General features: G+C 40.9%; 1 protein-coding gene across 1 annotated transcript in view; it reads right to left on the bottom strand.

The window, feature by feature from the left end:
• PDXDC1 (pyridoxal dependent decarboxylase domain containing 1) overlaps nucleotides 1-19,833 on the bottom strand; it is a 35,280-nt gene that overhangs the window by 10,507 nt on the left and 4,940 nt on the right. The window contains exons 4-12 of the mRNA XM_065892034.1: nucleotides 19,153-19,299; nucleotides 17,796-17,985; nucleotides 15,791-15,859; nucleotides 14,654-14,732; nucleotides 10,617-10,701; nucleotides 9,697-9,745; nucleotides 9,443-9,544; nucleotides 8,442-8,567; nucleotides 3,851-3,901 (exon numbers count right to left, since the gene is read on the bottom strand). Coding sequence (XP_065748106.1) covers nucleotides 3,851-3,901; nucleotides 8,442-8,567; nucleotides 9,443-9,544; nucleotides 9,697-9,745; nucleotides 10,617-10,701; nucleotides 14,654-14,732; nucleotides 15,791-15,859; nucleotides 17,796-17,985; nucleotides 19,153-19,299 — 898 coding nt within the window. The remainder of the gene's footprint in view (nucleotides 1-3,850; nucleotides 3,902-8,441; nucleotides 8,568-9,442; nucleotides 9,545-9,696; nucleotides 9,746-10,616; nucleotides 10,702-14,653; nucleotides 14,733-15,790; nucleotides 15,860-17,795; nucleotides 17,986-19,152; nucleotides 19,300-19,833) is intronic.

Raw genomic sequence — 19,833 nt, 5'->3', positions numbered from 1 at the left:
TCTTTTGTTTCTTGTTTCTTTGAGCTCAGTGGTCTCAAATGTCAGCCTGCACAAGAAATCCTGTACAGGGTTATATACATAGAATTCTGGTTCCAGCAACATGGTAGATCAAGCTAATATTTAAGTCATCAATTCTAAATACCTGAAATGCTTGATTAAATGTCACCAATAACCAAAAGAAGTTCAAATCATTGCTAGGCTCACAAAAAAAAGGTGAATCCAGAAAGAAAACAGAAAGAATAGTGTAAGCTGAGCTGCAGGGGCTGGGGGGAGAGGAGCACGGATGGGGCCTGGAACTTCGCTTTAATGTCTAAGGTCATGGGTTTGAAACCCATGTGAGGGACAGTGCTGAGTTTACATAAAGCCAGGACCCTTGAAAAACACTCTTCATGAAAAGAGGGAAAAACTCCACCCACTGATCAGTAAGAAAGCTTAACTCTGCCTGATGCTCTGTAGAGAGAGAAAAAATTCTCTCACAAGAAATCAAAATGTCAGGCGTGCTCTGCACCTGGGTGTGATGTCCTCTGTAGTGTAAGACTCCTAGAGCTGTGAAACCAACATAAATAAATGGACCTAGGCCAGTCACAGAAGAAAAAAAAAATCTAGCTCATAACAGAAAAATTAAAACACACACAGGGAGCAAGAGTCAGCAGACACAGCTGAGAGGACAATCTGTGGCCCCAAGAACCGAGACACTGAAACGACCATCGGAACAGACGTCCATCACTGTGTTTAAACAGAAACGAAGGACCAGAAATCTTTTTTTTAAAAGATGCTTATGAAACAGAATAACTTGAAAAAGAACTAAAGAGAATATCCTGAAATGAAAAAGAGGTCACTGAAAGTTAAAACGCAGTGAATAGGTTAAATGGCAGATTAGATGCAGCTCCAGAGCAAATTACTGAACTCCAAGAAGGATCTGAAGGGCTACACTAGAAAGCAGCAAAGAGATGGAGGCATCCAAGAGACTGATGGAAGGTGGGATGACAAGGTTCAATATGCAGCTCACTGGTGTTCCAGAAGAGAAAGAGAAAGAGGTCATAGCTGAAAAAATGAATTTTACAGGATTAAATAAAAGAATCCTCAGGTTCAATTAGCACAAGTCCCAAGCAAGATTAAAAAACGAAAAAAATCCTTACTTAGATATACCATGGTGAAAGTGGCAGTACACTAAGGACCAGGAAAATCTTAAAAGCCACCAGAGACGTAAACACGAAACCATGTTAACTGCCCCCCAGAGGCATTCTGGAATTTCCAGGTGTAAGAGTGACAATATTAAGAGTTTCCCCTCACATGCTGACTTTAGAGTCTACTCCATGTGCTGGATAAGAGTCCTGTGAAACAACAGCCTTATCAGAATGCAGCTGCAGAGGAGACTGAATCGGGCACTGATAAAGCGGGGCACAAGCACCACCCCGGGCCCTGGAAAAGGCCTTGGTGCTGGAGGCGGTGAGCTGGGGCAGTGGGCCTGTGCTTCTGGGATGGGAGAGGCTCCTGAAGGGCCATCCAGGTGGGAAGGAAGGCGGCCATGGACGCCTGGAGAAGGGATTGGCTGAGCAGCAGAGAAGCTCTTCTGTGATAACCTGGGGTCAAGTCCTGGCTTTGCCACATATTAGTTCTGGGACTCTGGACACACAACTCATCTGAGCCACAGAAATGGAGATAACGCTACTCTACCCCAGAGATGTACTGTGAGGATTCCGGAGTCAGTACCTGTGAAAGCACTAGACTAATACCGTGGTGAGGAGCAAAAGACACTTAATAATTACTTCTATCTTACGGCACCTGACAGCCTTCATGTTGCTTTCCCACGCATTATCTGATATACCCCCTCATAACGAGCCTGAGGCAGGAGGAATTCATTCTCCTGTAACTGACCTCAGAGGGATGGTCCACTGACTAAGTTCGCAGGCAATGAGTGTGCATCCCAGCTCTACCACTGCCTCGCTGGGCAGCCTGGGCACGCACTCAACCTATCTGTGCCTTAGTTTCCTCACTAGTAAAAAGGGAATAAACACTGCATCCAATTCACAGATTCTATATATTTATTCACACTTGCGTGCCTACTGTATGCCAAGTATCATACTTGGCACAGGATATAAAACCATGAAAAAACAGGCAAAAGTCCTTGCCTTTACAAGGCTTCTTCAGGGGAAAAACAGACAACAAACAAATATAGACCACGATTTCAGGTAGTAATAAGTTCAATGAAGGAAAAAACCCAGAGAGTGATGGAAGGTGGTGGGTGTTACTCTAGGTAGGGTCGGGGCTCAGGGAAGGCCTCTCTCAAGAGGTGATATTTGAACTAAGATCTGATGGATAAGAAATCAGTAATGAGAAGAATTAGGGGGAACAGTGTTTTCAGGTACAGGGAACAGCATGTACAAAGGAGACTTGTGAGGGTTAAATGAAATAGGTATGTAAGGGACTTAGTACCACGTATGCTAAACAGCAAGCATTTCAGAAACAGCATCTGTGATGATGATGATGACGATGGTGGTGGTGGATTACCGACAGGCCACAAGGCCTCATGGTGTTTGCCAGTTACTGTGCCCCCTACTGAGTAAAGCAGCCACTGGAGGGAGGGAGGGAGCAGGGTTATGCCTGGACCATATGTGGCCTTACAAAGATGTTCCAAACCAACTGGAGATCAATTAGCATCACCAGCTCCTCCCTGCTTGGAGGAGAATGAGGAAGGAGAGGACATGAAGAGGAGCCCCAGAGGGCTCAGCAAGGGCGGGACAGGAAGTACACAGGCCCAGCACTGCCTTCACCCCACGAGCGCACTCATTCTAGTCCATAATTTAGGTCTCTGTTTGCAGTCAAGGGCATCCAACCAACATACCTTCACCGACAGCTGAGCGCACAGGCTTAGGAGGTTAACAGAATGAGTCAGTGTCACAGGGCCCCAGTGGTACTGCTGAAATTGGAACCCAAGTCTCCTGACTTACATTCATCCCTCTGCTTCTCCGGAGGGGCCACTGTCCTCTTCCAGGCTAGGACTTGAGTCACCTCAGGTCAGCTGAGTAGCTCCAAGCTCCTACTCAGAAGGCAATGCGAGCAGCCCCCATTCACGCACTTAAACCGAACTGTGTACTAAAGTGGAGATAAACTGCACTCACCTGAACCCCAAATAAACTCAAACATTGGTTTTAAACTTAACTGTATCCTGCAGAATTGTCAAAGAAACACCAGTGACCCTGTTTAAATTAGAATCTGATCTACGTATTTTCTGAAATCCTAAAATACAATGAAGCAAAAGATGAAAACATTCCAACGTGAACTGATACTTGGTTATCAGACCCCCTAAATCCTCATCTACTTGTCTAGTTACCAGCCTTAGGGCACAATCTCTGACAGATGGTGGTATCTTTCAGGAAGATTACCAGGGCAAGAGGAGCAGGGCCGCCCCCTTTTCTCTGCCTTATTCCCCTTCATGCAAATGCCAACTCTGGGGTCAAAGGGTTTCAGAAAGAGTAGCTCAAAGCACTCACAGACAAAATGATTTTTCACTTCAGAAAAATGGGTGTTCTAAAAATCCTTGGGCAGGTGAAATCAATGGTGCTTATTACATCTTTGTGCAATGCTAAATTTTAACAGAATAAAAACTGCAAATGGATTATATGAAAAGCACTGTATGGGTTCAAACAGTATATGGGGCAAATTTCTAGGCTTTCTGCTAACCGCAGAATTAGGTCATCAGTACATGCATGACTCTCTCCCAAAGAATGTGGTTTTACTGGAGCTGCCACAATTCCATGGACATGCATCAAACCTGGAGAAAATCATTCTAACTCACTGAAATTAAGAGTTATTTACTTCAAAAAACAGATCAAATTATATACTATACCAAGATTTTGACGTGGTTCACTTTCTTCAAACTTTCTTGCAATCGCTGACTCTGCAAATGACAGAAAAACAGCTTATGTAATTTCATATTAAGAAGCGTTTTTTTTGTTTTTTTTTCGGTACGCGGGCCTCTCACTGTTGTGGCCTCTCCTGTTGCGGAGCACAGGCTCCGGATGTGTAGGCTCAGCGGCCATGGCTCATAGGCCTAGCTGCTCCGCGGCATGTGGGATCTCCCCGGACCAGGACATGAACCCATGTCCCCTGCATCGGCGGGCAGACCCTCAACCACTGCGCCACAAGGGAAGCCCAGAAGCGGTTTTTATGAGGGTCTTTGCAGGTCTGCAAACAAGGATCTCAGGCAGATAAAGCCATCTGCAACTTGATGATTTCTAATTTCAGCTGCCAATTTTTGCATTTAAACATCTGCAATATTCCCCAATATTTCAGTTAAAAGTTATATTTAGTGGTTCCAGAAAAGCTTTTTCTAATGAGACATATGTGAATTTGTCATATTAGCAATATAGGTCATTCATTGATTCAAAAACTACTGAGTGCAAGGCAACAAAAGCAAAATTAAAGAAGCAGACTATGTCAGACTAAAAAGCTTCTGCACAGCAAAGGAAATAATCAACAAAATGAAAAGGGAACCTATGAAATGGGAGAAAACATTTGCAAATCATTTATTTGATAAGGGGTTAATATCCAAAATATACAAATAACTCATACAATTCAACAGCAAAAAGCCAAACAATCCAATTAAAAAATGGGCAGAAGATCTGAATAGACATTTTTCCAGACATAGAGATGGACAACAGGCACATGTAAAGATGCTCAACTTCGCTAATCATCAGGGAAATGCAAATCAAAAGCACAATGAGATATCACCTCACACCTGTTAGAATGGCTGTCATCAAAAAGACAAGAAATGACAAGTGTTCACAAGAATGTGGAGAAAAAGGAATGCTTGTGAACTGTTGGTTGGAATGTAAATTGGTGCAGCCACTGTGGAAAACATATGGAGCTTCTGCAAAAAATTAAAAATAGAACCATATGATCCAGCAAGTCCACGTGGGTTATCTGAACTGAAGAACATGAAAACGCTAATTCGACAAGGTATGTTCACTGCAGCATTATTTATGATCACCAAGATACGGAAACAACTTAAGTGTCCATCAAAGGGTGAATGGATAAAGGAGATGGGATACACACACACACACACACACACACACACACACACACAAACACACACACAATGGAAAATAATCAGCCATAAAAAAGAATGAAATCTTGTCATTTGCAACAACATGGGTAGACCTTAAGGGCATTATGCTAAGTGAAATAATTCAGACAAAGACAAATACCATATGATCTCACTTACATATGAAATCTAAAACAAAACAAAACAAAACAAAGCTCATAGCTACAGAGAAGACTGGTGGTTGCTAGAGGCAGGGGCTGGTGGTGGGTGGGTGAAAGGGATCAAAAGGTACAAACAGCAGTTATTAAAAATGAGTCACGGGGAATATAGTCAATAATACTGTAGTAACTTTTTTTTTTTTGGCCACAACTTGCTGCTTGCAGGATCTTAGTTCCCCGACCAGGGACTAAAACCGGGGCCTACCAGTAGAAGCGCGAAGGCCTAACCACTGGAATACCAGGGAATTCCCAATACTGTAGTAACTTTTTTTTTTTTTTGGCAGTACGCGGGCCTCTCACCACTGTGGCCTCTCCTGTTGCGGAGCACAGGCTCTGGACACGCAGGCCCAGTGGCCATGGCCCACGGGCCCAGCCGCTCCACGGCATGTGGGATCCTCCCGGACCAGGGCACGAACCCGTGTCCCCTGCATCGGCAGGCGGACTCTCAACCACTGCGCCACCAGGGAAGCCCCTGTAGTAACTTTAATACTGTATTGCATGTTTGAAAGTTGCTAAGAGAATAAATCTTAAAGGTCTTTATCACAAGAAAAGAAAATTTTTTGTAACTATGTGTGGTGATGGATGTTAACTAGACGTATTGCGGTGATCATTTCACAATGCATACAAATATCAAATCATTATGATGTACTCCTGAAACGAATATAATGTTATATGTCAATTATACCTCAAAAACAAAAACAAAAAACAAAAAACCAGGGGCTTCCCTGGTGGTCCAGTGGTTAAGACTCTGTGCTTCCAATGCAAGGGGTGTGGGTTCAATCCCTGGTCGGGAACTAAGATTCCACATACCACATGGCGTGGCCAAGAAAATGTTAAAAAACAAAAACAGAAACAGAAAAAAAACAAAACCAAACTACCGAGTGCAAATGTGTGCAAAGCACAGTATCCATATTGGGAGGAAGAGCAAAGGTAAATGAGAGTGCACAGCACCGTTAAGAGCTGGTCAGGAGCGTAGAGTCTGGAATAACCACATCTGGGTTCAAAACCTGGCTCTGCCCCTTACCACCTGTGGGACTGTGGGTAAATTACTTATCTGCCACTTACTAGCTATGACCTTGGACAAGTTTTTCAGCCTCTCTGTGCTTCCGTTCCCTCAACTACATAGTGGGGTGACAGTATCTATCCTCCACAAGTTGATATACATTAGGTGTCTAGGACGTGGCATGCATTACATAAGTGATGATGACTGTCATCATCGTTAATATCTCAATCCCAGCTCTCTCATCACTAATGTGGGGACAAAATAACATATACTGCATGGCCTGGGGGTCATTAATTCAACAGATGTTTATTTGAGTGTTGGACACAGGAAAACCCCTCATGAAAACTAATTCTTAATATGTTATCAGTGGACCTTATATTCTGGGGAAGCTGTAGGGACCAAGTGAGAGCCTGCATCCACGGTGCTGTGCAGCGCCTGGCACTGAGTAAATGCTCAGGAACTGCTTCCCACGAAGACGAAGATGAGAAGGAGGAAGAAAAGAAGGAGGACACTGATTTTTGCTCTCAGGAAACATGTGACCTGGTGCGGACTACAAAGGCAGGACTGGACACGGGCGACCACACCTGCTAAACCTCCATGCGGTTTTTTTTTTTTTTAATTTAATTTATTTATTTATGGCTGTGTTGGGTCTTCGTTTCTGTGTGAGGGCTTTCTCTAGTTGTGGCAAGCGGGGGCCACCCTTCATCGCGGTGCACAGACCTCTCACCATTGCGGCCTCTCTTGTTGTGGAGCACAGGCTCCAGACGCGCAGGCTCAGTAATTGTGGCTCACGGGCCCAGTTGCTCCGCAGCATGTGGGATCTTCCCAGATGAGGGCTCGAACACGTGTCCCCTGCATTGGCAGGCAGATTCTCAACCACTGCGCCACCAGGGAAGCCCTCCATGCGGTTTTCACGTGTGCATTTAGCAGCAGTGAGTCAGCAGCAGAGTCAAGTGCTCAGGAGGGTTTGAGATCCGCCAGAGTGTCTGCTGGCAGGGAAGATGCCAGAGCTGCAGTGACCTCAAGTGTTTGGTGGCTAATTGTCATCATTATTTTCCTGCGCCCCACTGAATTGAATTGAAAAACACTGAAGGGAATTGAAAAACTCTCCCTGGACTGCCCAAACCTTCCCCAAACTGACTTAGTTACCATGGCGATGAAGGCTTCTCCTTCCAAAGGACCAAACCTCAAGATGTGAGCCAACAGCCCAGTGAGAAAATGTTTTTAAAAATGTGGTGCTTCTGTAAACATAATGAACATAAATCTTAATATTACTTAATGTAAAAATGAAACTACTTCATTTAGAATGTCTATTTCATTAGAAACTAATGTTAAAATGAACTATCCTAATATTATAAACCAAAGGACTCCTGCTACAGTAATATGAAAATACTAATTTTTCTTAAATATAAAAATGACATGAGGAAGTGTCAATTTCAAGAACATATTTAAAACAAAGATTTATTTTTAAAACTATCTGCATACCTTACTATATGACTAGGTGCCGCTATAAGAGTTTTACATGTACGAACTAAGTCCTCATAACAACCTTCCATCACATCATCACCCCTATTCTACAGGTGAGGAATTGGAGGTATAGAAAGGTGACATCATGCTTTAGACTTAGGTAGAACTCAGCTCTCAAACTGTGTAAATATGGCATTTTTTTTTGCTTTCTAAACTACAACATAATTATATATTTTTCACAATTAGAACACCTCAAACAGAGAATTAAAATTGTCCCTAGAGCCTTGCAATTTGGGAGCCCAAGCCGGTGGGTGTTAAAAATATCCATGTCAGCCTTACTCCCCCCAACCATCATATTTCTTTACCCTCAAGAGTCGGTCAGTCAAGTGGAACATTTATCCCGGCTTCTGCATTCTTCTCCACTCCTTCGCTGTCACCTTGGGACTTCTTTTCTCCCCCATGCTGACACCGGCATTCATTTTAATCTGATTTCATATGGACACAAATGCTGGGACAGCCCCAGCAGTCTCTCCCAGAACTTTGAACAAGAAACCTATATATGCAGGGAAATTAGTCTGCTTGCTTATGAGATGGGAAATCCAGACAACAAGGTATTGGGGGGAGGGTAAATCAATGAAGCATTTTTCTGTCTCTGTTTTTGCCATGGAGTATCTGTGACTCATTTGAACTTCAGGTTTCTACTCACCAGCTGACAGGCATGCTTAATCCTCTCCACAATCCCATCAAGTCCCAAGTATTGTAAGGACAACCACAGTGGCAGGGCACGGAGCTTGTCTGTTGGCTTATTTGATGTAAGACCAGCAACTAAAGTCTAAAAATGCCAATATGGGTTTATTAATCAAAGCCAATGAAATCACATAGCAGAACTAACTAGTTACCATTTATTATGCACTTGGTTTGTGTCAGATGCTATGCAGGCACTTGGCTTGCATTATTCATTTGATCATCAAACAACTCCATGAGGTAAGTATTCTAGGCAACTTAGCTCAGAGACCTTGCTTTGTCTAAGGGTTCACGGCTAAGATGTGGCAAAGCCAGGATGAGAATCCAAATGGGTTCATCCCAGAGCTGGAGCTCTTAGCCATTCAAGAGGCGGCCCCTCCCAAGGCTGTTCTGAGCATCCTCAAACACCTGGCCATTATCACCTGAGCAAGGTATTAACTGTTTAAGAAGAATCAACGAAAGCTTATTTTGCATGTGCCTCTCACTAACTGATCCACTAACAAGAACCACCACTATCCTTTTAAAAACTATATCATGTTACAACCTTTTAGACAATGTGGATCAAGAACCTTAAAATACTCTTACTCATTATTGATTCCACTTCTGGGAACCCAGTCTAAGGAATAATTTGAAACACAGAATGATGCTCATTATTTTAGTAACAAAAATTTGAAAACAGCCTAAAAGTTCACAAATGGAGAATAATTAAATAACTGTGGTACTCAAGTGATGGAATATTACACAGTGATAAAAAGGTTTTCATACACATGGGGTAGTATGGGGAGACTAAATAGAAAAATATATATGGCATAGTTTCATTTATGTTAAAAACATTTTTTAAAAACAAAAAGTCACAGAGGTAACATTAAGGAAAATGTTCACTTTTTCCTTTTTCTGTATTTTGCCCCCAGACCCAATGATTATTAGCCACTCCCCACTCCCTCCCAGTGAGAGTAAGCTTACCAAGGCAGGATCGTCGTGCTTATAAAGCGTCACAGCAGGAACTGCTGGCAAACCCAGCCATGGGCCTGGAGTCAACGTCATGCTGTCACATTTGGTTGCAGCCTACCACAGAGAGAACAACTTCTTGTTACACTATCAGGATACACTAAACCCAACACCTTTCTCCATTCATAAAAACTGTGAAAAGCCATCAGGCATTAAGTGATGTTAAATTCCTTCTTAAAAACACAGTATTTAGTAAATCAACAACATACCAGCACTGATGAGGAGACATAACCTAGAGCCAATGTTGCCAGATTCACACTGGAAGGAAAAACACAGACCTAAGAACTAATTATTTACTGCTGCTTATTCACTAAGTACACACTTTAAATTTAAAAAAATTTTTTAAAAAGGGCTGTGCTGTTCCACACTGACATTTACATGTCTTTCAGCTGGGTTGGTAGCTTTTATAACAGCAACATAAAGTGTGGTACATATACAACTTTCAGGAAAACCTGGAAAATGCATTTTAATCAAAACGTATTTCAGGGGGTGACATCTACTTACTCAGTGTAATGGGTGTCTTATTTTATATTATTTTATATCTTTGGTAGATACCAGTATTATTTCCCAGTCATCCTTCTTTCCCAGAGGGACAATATTAAAAAGCAACGCACCGTGTACGTGTATGATGTCCTGGAAATGGACTACTTGGGCTGCCCTGCATCCTCTCCCCTCTCTTCTCTTAGCAGCAGTCCAATGGTCTTCTGGGAAGCCACCCCAATCTCCTCTATGAGACCACAGCTTCACAAATCACCTAAACTATTAAGTGTTACATTTCCCTCACCACAGCAATTGGCTCAGTATGAGACTCCCGCTGGGACGTCTGACCCTCTGCACACACCTGGAAAGGCGGATGGAACTCTGCACCAGAACAGGAAAGGCTATCTACAGACGGAGCCACCACCATGGAGGAACTTCAGCCAAGTGACCTGGCTGACGTGGTGCCTAAGGCCAATCCTAACACTGGTCTTCTTAGCTATGGGAGCCAATAAAACTTCTTGCTTAAGCCAGTTTGGGTAATTTTGTAATCTGCAAGCCAAAGAGCCCTTAGTGATATATGTGACGACAAAGTGAGCTCCTCCTGGGCCCTCTGCCAGCCCACCATGCAGCCAAATTCCCCTCCACTCACCCTTTCACGTGGAGCCATATGCCGTACTGCTCACAGAGCTCTTTCAAACGCCCAATCTTATCTGTGTGCCCTACTGCTGCAGTTCCTAGGATAAAACACACAAGAAAGGATACTAAAACAAATATTTTCTGAGTCTTTGCAGCATGATAAAAGCTTCTATATACATTATCTCCTTATGAGAGAAGTAACATTGTATCTCTGTTTTATTGAGCTTTTCTTTGTGGACTGGCTTAAAATCAACTTTTGCAAACTGGTTATTCAAGTTTTGAAGAGTGTGTATTGTTCACTATATGTATCTATAAAGTCAAACTTGTTAACTGTGTTATTTAAATCCTCTATATACTTATTTTCTATTTACTTGATCTGTTGTTTCATGAGAAATATATTCAAGTCTCCCACCAAGATTGTGGTTTTGTCAATTTATACTTGTATTCTATCAACTTTTCCTTTATATATTTCAGTTATATTCATAAGCATTCATACCTGTTATATCTCTGAGTAGATGTCATGAATTATTATTAATATGAAGTCTATTTTATCTCACAGCAACCTTGCTACAGTACTTGTGTTTCATTAGCATTTGCCCAAGATATCCCTTTTCCACACTTACTTTTTATCACTTTCTGGGTTATTTTTATTTAGGTGTGCTCTCTATAAAAAATACATAGATGAATTTGTTTTGTTTGTTTTAACCAAATTTTAGAGGCCCTTTGTGGGTTTTTTGTTTGTTTTGTTTTTTGTTTTTTGCTGCACTGCACGGCTTGCGGGATCTCAGTTCCCTGACCAGGAATTGAACCCAGGCCATGGCAGTGAAAGCGCAGAATCCTAACCACTAGACCACCAGGGAATTCCCGAGAGGTATTTTGCTTTAATATAGAAAGCATTCTGAAGTCAGCTGAAACATATCACACACTTTGACCCATTCCCTAGGTGATCTGTTTACACTGCAGGCTTTGCTGGGCAGATCCTCCTCACAGAGCCTTTAGTAAAATGCACAGTCACACATTCTCCCAACTGTCCTAAATTTCCAGTTAGCAGAACCCACCTCACAAGACTTCTAACGCTCATCAACAAACACAACTAATACAAGTGCTTCTTTTGCAGGGGTTATGCCAGGAAAAGGGCTGACAACTCCACTCCTCCCCCCACCTAAATTTGTCTCAAATTTTTAAAAAAAATCTAAAATGACACATTTAGTTTAGTAGAAACAAGATCAAAGGCCAACACATGGGTTGTGTCACATGAGCCATCAAAACATAAAGCACTGTGCCGTGTTTAAGTGACTGGACCACATTCAGGCTCTCTTTCTTTTTTGGCAACGCCCACTTGCTAACCACTGGGACGTGCACTCTGGTGACGGCAATGTAGTCACACTGGTAAACCACTCAATCACGTGTAAACTGCAGCCTCTCCCATCTATTAAGTGATTGATAGTAGACTGGTTATGTTTCTTTCTTTTTTTTTTTTTGCAGTATGTGGGCCTCTCACTGTTGTGGCCTCTCCCGTTGCGGAGCACAGGCTCCAGACGCGCAGGCTCAGCGGCCATGGCTCACGGGCCTAGCCGCTCTGCGGCATGTGGGATCTTCCCAGACCGGGACACGAACCCGTGTCCCCTGAAACTGCAGGCGGACTCTCAACCACTGCGCCACCAGGGAAGCCCTATGTTTCTTTTTAAACATACAATATACTAAGGCAGGCAGGAAGTGGTAGTTTTTCTGCTGGCAGCAAGGTGGATATGTGTTTTTTCTGTTTATTATTATTTTTTTAAATAATTAGCTTTACTGATTGAAGTATAATTTACATACAATAGAATTCACTCATTTAAGGGTATGGTTCAATGAATTCTGACAAATACAGTGTGCAACCACCATCACACCAAAAGTTCCCTCATCCCCCCTGAAGTTTCACCCTTCTCTATACTCCTCACTGGCCCCAGAAAACTGTGATCTGTTTTCTGTCACTGTAGTTTTATCTTTCTAGAATTTCATATAAACGGATCATATACTATGTAACTTCTTTCATGTTTGGATTTTGGCACTTAGAATGCTTTTGAAATTCATCTGTGTTGATATGTGTGATCAGTAGTTATTTCCATTTATTGCTTAGTATCCCATGATATGTTTATACTACAATTTGTTTATCCATTCATCAAGGGAAGGGCATCTGGGTTGTTTTCAGTTAGGAATATTGCATCCCTAACTGAAGGGATAGTTCCAGTTACTCTGCATCCTCACCAGTGTTTGGCATTGTATTTTTTTATGTTCTCCATTCTAACAGATATATAGTAGTAGCTCACTGTGGTTTTATTTTGCATTTCTCTAAGCATCTTTTCAAGTGCTTATACGTTCATATATTTTCTTTGGCAAAGTTTCTACTCAAATCTCTTGTTCACTTTAAAAACTGTACTGTCTACCTCCAAAATATTGAATTGTAAAACTTCCTTATATATTTTGGATATAGTCTTTTGTCAGAAAAATATTTTGCAAATATTTTCTCCCAGTCTGTTATTTGCCTTTCTATTTTCTTTTTCTTTTCTTTTTTTTTTTTTTTGGCGGTACGCAGGCCTCTCACTGCTGTGGCTTCTCCAGTTGCGGAGCACAGGCTCCGGACACGCAGGCTCAGCGGCCATGGCTCACGGGCCCAGCCGCTCTGCAGCACGTGGGATCTTTCCGGACTGGGGCACGAACCGGTGTCCCCTGCATCGGCAGGCGGACTCTCAACCACTGCACCACCAGGGAAGCCCAATCTCACACTCTTTTATTTGTAGCTGCACAGTAAGTCTAAAAGTCAGATAGGATAAGTCTTCCAGTGTTGTTCTTTTTCACAATTATTTTGTCTCTTCTTAGATCCTTTTATGTCCATATAAATTTTAAAATCAGCTCATCAATTTCTATAAGAAATTGGAAGTCTGCTGAGATTTTGATAAGGATTGAGTTGAATCTACAGATTAATTTGGGGAGATATGACTTAATAATATTGCGTCTTTCAACCCATGCACATGCCATATTGTTCCATTTATTTGGGTCTTCTTGAATTTCTCTCAGCAACATTCTGTAGTTTTCAGTGTACATATCTTGCCTTATTTTGTTAAATTTATCCATAAAGGTTTTTTTCTTGATGCTATTATGAATGGCATTTAAATTTCAATTGTTCATTGCAAGCTTGATAGACCTGCTTATTAGTTCCAATGGCTGTTCTTTGTGGTTTCCTTAGGACTTTCTACCTATACAATCATGCCATCTGCAAATAAAGACAGTTTATTCTTCCTTTCCAAACTGTATGTCATTTAATTATTTTTCTTGCCTTACTTCACTATCTAGAGCTTCAAGTACAATGCTGAATACAATGTGGTGAGCACAGCAGAAAGTGGTAGCTGACCAGCTGTCTCAAAGGTGGACATCTAAATGTGACATTTAAGAATTTAATTTAGGGCTTCCCTGGTGGCACAGTGGTTAAGAATCCACCTGCCAATGCAGGGAACACGGGTTGAGCCCTGGGCCAGGAAGATCCCATATGCCACGGAGCAACTAAGCCCGTGTACCACAACTACTAAGCCTGCGCTCTAGAGCCCGCGAGCCACAACTACTGAGCCCACATGCCACAACTACTGAAGCCTGTGCACCTAGAGCCCGTGCTCTGCAACGAGAAGCCACCACAATGAGAAGCCCACACATGCAACAAAGAATAGCCCCTGCTTGCTGCAACTAGAGAAAAACCTGCGTGCAGCAACGAAGACCCAACACAGCCAAAAAAAAAAAAAAAAAATTCAATTTAGAAAGGAAGCATATGAAGGAATAGAGAAGCACAACCTAAATGAAAAAGTATATACACACAAACAAGAACTCCCAAAACAAACCAACAATTAAGGGAATCTAATGAGCTAAAACTTTAGTACTGTAATTCTCACCACAGTGCTGCTACCGACTTCCTTAAACACGTGGCACACAAACATTCTTAAGACTTGATCTCTTTTAGGCTAACTATCTAGCCTCTTTCTTGTATGTCCAAAATGGAAGATTCAGGTTCATGATACCTACCAGCATTTGCAACAAGCAACAGGGGCAGTTTTCCTCGTTCTATGTCATCTTTAATCAGTTTCTCCAGGAAGGCAACGTCCTGGGATTGAAAGACAAACCACAAAAACATGAGACAACCCGCACAAAAGCGTATACACTGAAAAATTATAACTTCTAAAAGAAGCAGATGACTCTCAAAATTTATCAGAGCAATTCTTTTCTTGACAATTTTCCTTTTTTCTCCAATCATAGTTGTGAAAATAAAATCGTTTTCCTTGAAAACTAGAAAAATCAGTTAAATGAGATTAAAGTTAGAAACTGGACATACAGAACCAACATTTCTCTAGTTTTAAACATTTACAATAAAAAAAATGTTCTCTCAAACCCCCCCACCAAAAACAACCAAAAATGTTATCTCTGATATTACTCATTGACGTATCTGAACCAGAAAATCTAACTACCTTGATAAAGAAATGCAGAGGGCTTCCCTGGTGGCGCAGTGGTTGGGAGTCCACCTGCCGATGCAGGGGACACGGGTTCGTGCCCCGGTCCGGGAGGATCCCACATGCCACAGAGCGGCTGGGCCCGTGAGCCATGGCTGCTGAGCCTGCGCATCCGGAGCCTGTGCTCCGCAACGGGAGAGGTCACAACAGTGAGAGGCCCGCGTATGGCAAAAAAAAAAAAAAGAAAAAGAAAAAGAAAAAAAAGAAATGCAGAACCCTAAAACCTATCCCTTTTGCTTCTGACTTCAGTATGGAAAGGCTTATCTCTTGCATGTCTAAAAATAAGCAGAATCCAATGCCAAGGATTACAATAATCAAAATCTGCCCATTCATAAATCCAGGCAACAGTGATAACCATTTGAAAGAATGAGCTTTAGAAGGAATTTCTGAGGCTTAATTGGACTCCATGTTTCTACTTAAAACAGGTGATACAGTGATTACAAGATTCCTTAAGAGCCAGGTGCTCCTCACCTTTATGCCAGCCAATCTTCCTGGACATTCAAACCTGGCAGCATGTATTATGCAACAGGAAGATCTAAGCAATCCATGAATAACCTAATAATTATCTGGAGGCCAGCAAATAGAACTGCAGTTTAAAGGAAGGTACGGTTTCAAAACACAATTCTTTATTATTTTATAAACCTAAAGAACTCACCATCTGATGCTGGGATCCAAACATAGTGTTACAGGGTACACGACACAAGCAGGGGAAGGGCAAGCCAAGCTGCAAGAAGAAACATACAATTTTACAAGAAAGATCTTTGTCACCATTCCCTTATGTCCCCAAAAGATTGTGGCTCTAAGTCACAATTATTCTTTTTAAATATTCTCTCTCCTTAGGAACTCTTAATATGAGCATTTGGGGGGATAATTTAAAATCCTTCCTCCAAGGATAAGTGGTAAATAACACCAGCTAAAGGCATTCAAAGTACAATATCTTATTTATGGGTCCACCCATTCCTAAAAAGCAACAGATATGGACTAGCAGATGTACATATCTTGAGAGAAATGAAGTCAGCGTTATGGAGACAGTAATTGTCAAATAAATTTTATATTCCTCATTTTTAGCTTCCAAATCCTTAAGGAGTATATGCTTTAGGAATTTTTTTTAACATTTGCAGCATATTGCTCTGTATAACTAAAACTTGGAAGCATTTAAAGACCAAAAATTTAACAAGCAATTTATTCACACTTTATCCCCTTAAAGAATTTTTCTTTTAAATTATGAAAGTGAAACCCAAGTAAAACACACAATAAAAAATTATAGAAATTAAAAGTGAAAATCCCCCCCCATAAGCCACCAATCTACTGCTGTTAATAGGTTAGTATAGAACCTTGCAGATAATTGCTAGGCAAAAATATATATATTTATATATTTTTCTAGGTATAAAAAACATATGCGGGCTTCCCTGGTGGCGCAGTGGTTGAGAGTCTGCCTGCCGATGCAGGGGACACGGGTTCGTGCCCCGGTCCGGGAGGATCCCACATGCCGCGGAGCGGCTGGGCCCGTGAGCCATGGCCGCTGAGCCTGCGCGTCCAGAGCCTGTGCTCTGCAACGGGAGAGGCCACAACAGTGAGAGGCCCACGTACCGCAAAAAAAAAAAAACATATGCATATAAGCATGTACACACTTTTTAAAACATGAACATGACTATTCTGCGACCTACCTTTCCCACTTAACAGAACACTCTCACACATCTTTTGCAGATTGGACTGCTGTTCCAAGACAGCTCTGGGTCCATAAGAGTCTGGCCTACAGTAGGTACTCAATAAGTAATTTGTTTCATGTTTCTACAGAGATATTATAAAACTCCTTATTTTGTACACCCTCAAGAAGAGGACATAATTTCTTGCCACCAATGACCACAGCTCAGAATCAACTTAAGCCCTGAGTTTCCCCTATGTATCTCCCTGGACTCCTCCATCTTACAAAAGACAACCCCTCCAATCCTATGGGTTTTACTTTAAAACATTCTTGGCCAAGAGGCTTAACAAGTTCTTGACTCAAGGTAGCCCCGTAATCAGGCTACCGTGAACTTTAAAAAATGGTAATGCAAAAAAAAAAAAAAAAAAAAAAAGGTAATGCTCTTTGATCTAATAATTCTAGACTGGCTCTGAAAATCCATCTGAGGAATACAACCCAAAGTATAGAAAAGCTTCATGCACAAAGATGTCCATAAAAGCACTATACAAAGAGCACTTCCTCAAAATGGTCATAAAAAGCAAAAGAATGCGAACACTCTAATTGCCCAAAAGGGAAACAGGTAAAATACTATATACTCACTTGAAGGAATATTATGAAGATATTAAAAATATACTTTACTTTGGAGAACTGGTAAAACATGATATGAACCTGTATAACAGTAAGTGAAAAAAGCCAGCTATAGCTATGTAAAAACACACATACACTCTGATTAAGCCAAGTCTGAAAGGAAATAAAGTAACGTGTTGACTGTGGTTGCCTTTGGGCAACTAAAAAAAAAAAAAAAACATGTATCTATATATAAATTTATTAATACACATTTATACATAATAATGACAAAACAAGCTTATAAGAAAATCACCTTTCTTTTCACTTGAAAAAAACAGCAGCTAAAGAAAAACTTCCAGGACAGAACAAAACATCGTTTCTTTAAAATATCCACCTTATGCCACATTACCTGATTACAGAGGTACTGGCCCAGGCCAGGCCTAGCAGCAGCACTTAGATATATAACAGGCGTCTTGTTATATAACACATTGAACCCATCCACCACAAAGTCTTCATAACGGGAATGAATGGCAAGCCTACAGATCTTTGCAAGTCCTTCTCTTTCTTCTTCATGGAAATAAGCACAGCCATTTTCATACCTGTTAAGAGACACCCATATGTCAGTATGTTCCTATCTCTGATATTATATCCCAGTCTTATAACCATGGAAGTAATTCTTTTCTCAATTCCTATCTCAGTGAAAGGAGATAGGAATCACCCTCATCTCAGTGGGCTGACACCTCACTGCAGCTGGAGGTCATAAAGAACAGAGGCAATGACCCCTCATCCACACCCAGCTCCAGAAAGAGCAGAAACTATGAAAACCAGTAGAGAATGGAAATCCCTCAGATATAAAAAGGCTGAAGATCATGGACTGGCTTACTTTACAATAAAGCCAGCACTGGATAATGCAGGCATGGTTCTTAGTAGTTTCAGCCCTAAAACATCCAAAGTTAAGTAAAACTGTCAAAAATGCTAGTCAGGCTAACTTTTGCTTTCACTAATATCTGCCTGGGACATTTTATTCTTCTCATTCTCCAAAAAGAAGGACAGAGAGATTTTCAGTTACAGGTATTGGATTTTTATTAGAACAGAAGAAAATTTCTCCTTTGCCATACAGTTAGGCAAATTCATACTCTCGCCAGGTCAAGCTCTTTCCCAGCATCTGAAAATAAGTCTCCCAAGTTAAATGTTCCAACGTTAGGTAAACATTCCTTTTCCATAAACATAATAGCATAAATAAACACAAAATACCATTGGTCCCATTTCTTCTACTGACTCCTTAGTCTGCTAGAATTCCTTAATAATGCCAATATTATCACAGTATAAAGCAAATTTCAATTTCATAACACATACTCATCTTCCTTCTGACAGCATTTCCTTTTTACTAAAGCACAGCTAATACTTTGATTAAAAATACTTGAACCTATTCCACTGCTGTACCTTCTATCAACATGTGCCAATTAGGAATCTTAAGAACAAGTAACTGTGGACACTATCCAACATGTATGTGCTCATGTTCTCAGCTCTTTACATGTATTAATTCATTAGTTCATTTAATCCTCACAACAATGTCATCAAATAGATATTAAGGCTATCCCCATTTCATAGATAAGGAAACTGAGGCACGGAGTGGTTAAGCAACGCTTCCAAGAGGAAAGGGAAGAGGCAGAGCTGAACCCAGGTAGCATAGCTCCAGAAAATAGATCTCTCACAGTCTATACCCAACACATAAATGTCTTTACCAGAAACCAAAAACTTATTACCTGAAAATTCTGCATAGCCATAAGGTAGTGTCTGAAAGTATCCTAGTTGTAAGTTTTCTCAGCTTCTCTTTGTCCAGAGTTGAAATGTAAGCTCCCAGACTGTGCCCCAACAAAGCTATATGACCTTGTTCTCCAATATTCTGGATTCTGTTAATCAAAATTTATTAGATTAAAAAAAAAGTATTAGTCAAAGCATAAATAAATAAAACACAGAGACACATTATTCCACACAAATTTCTGTCAGACTTGAAATGCATTTAATGGCCTAGAAGGCAGACACAGATACATTTAGAAAATTCAATGCATAAGGTATTAATAGTTTGGGGGGAAATTTCTTTTTTTAAATTCAAGTCCTAGGAGATAAATATCCTTTTTATTGAATACCAACTAAATACACAAACTGTTTTTGAATAATTTTCTCCAAAAAAGTTTTTTAAATTAAATACCAGTTGAAGAACTATGGAGAGTAGAGCTAAAATGTGCAGAAAATTTAATAATCAACAGACGAAGATCAATTCCCTGCATTAAATAGCTATTTATAACAACACAGCACATTCAAGGGGAACTAGGTATTGTTTTACATATTAAAGTGGATGGACTAATTTCCCTTATAAAGAATAAATGTAAAAAGAAAAACACAAAAAATTGACAGGATACTGGGCAAAGGAGACAGTTCATAGA

The sequence above is a fragment of the Phocoena phocoena genome, chromosome 15 (genome assembly GCF_963924675.1).
Source record: "Phocoena phocoena chromosome 15, mPhoPho1.1, whole genome shotgun sequence".
NCBI classification, from domain to species: domain Eukaryota; kingdom Metazoa; phylum Chordata; class Mammalia; order Artiodactyla; family Phocoenidae; genus Phocoena; species Phocoena phocoena.
The sequence above is the reverse complement of the archived record's forward strand: the minus strand, read 5'-3'. Positions and strand labels throughout refer to the sequence as shown.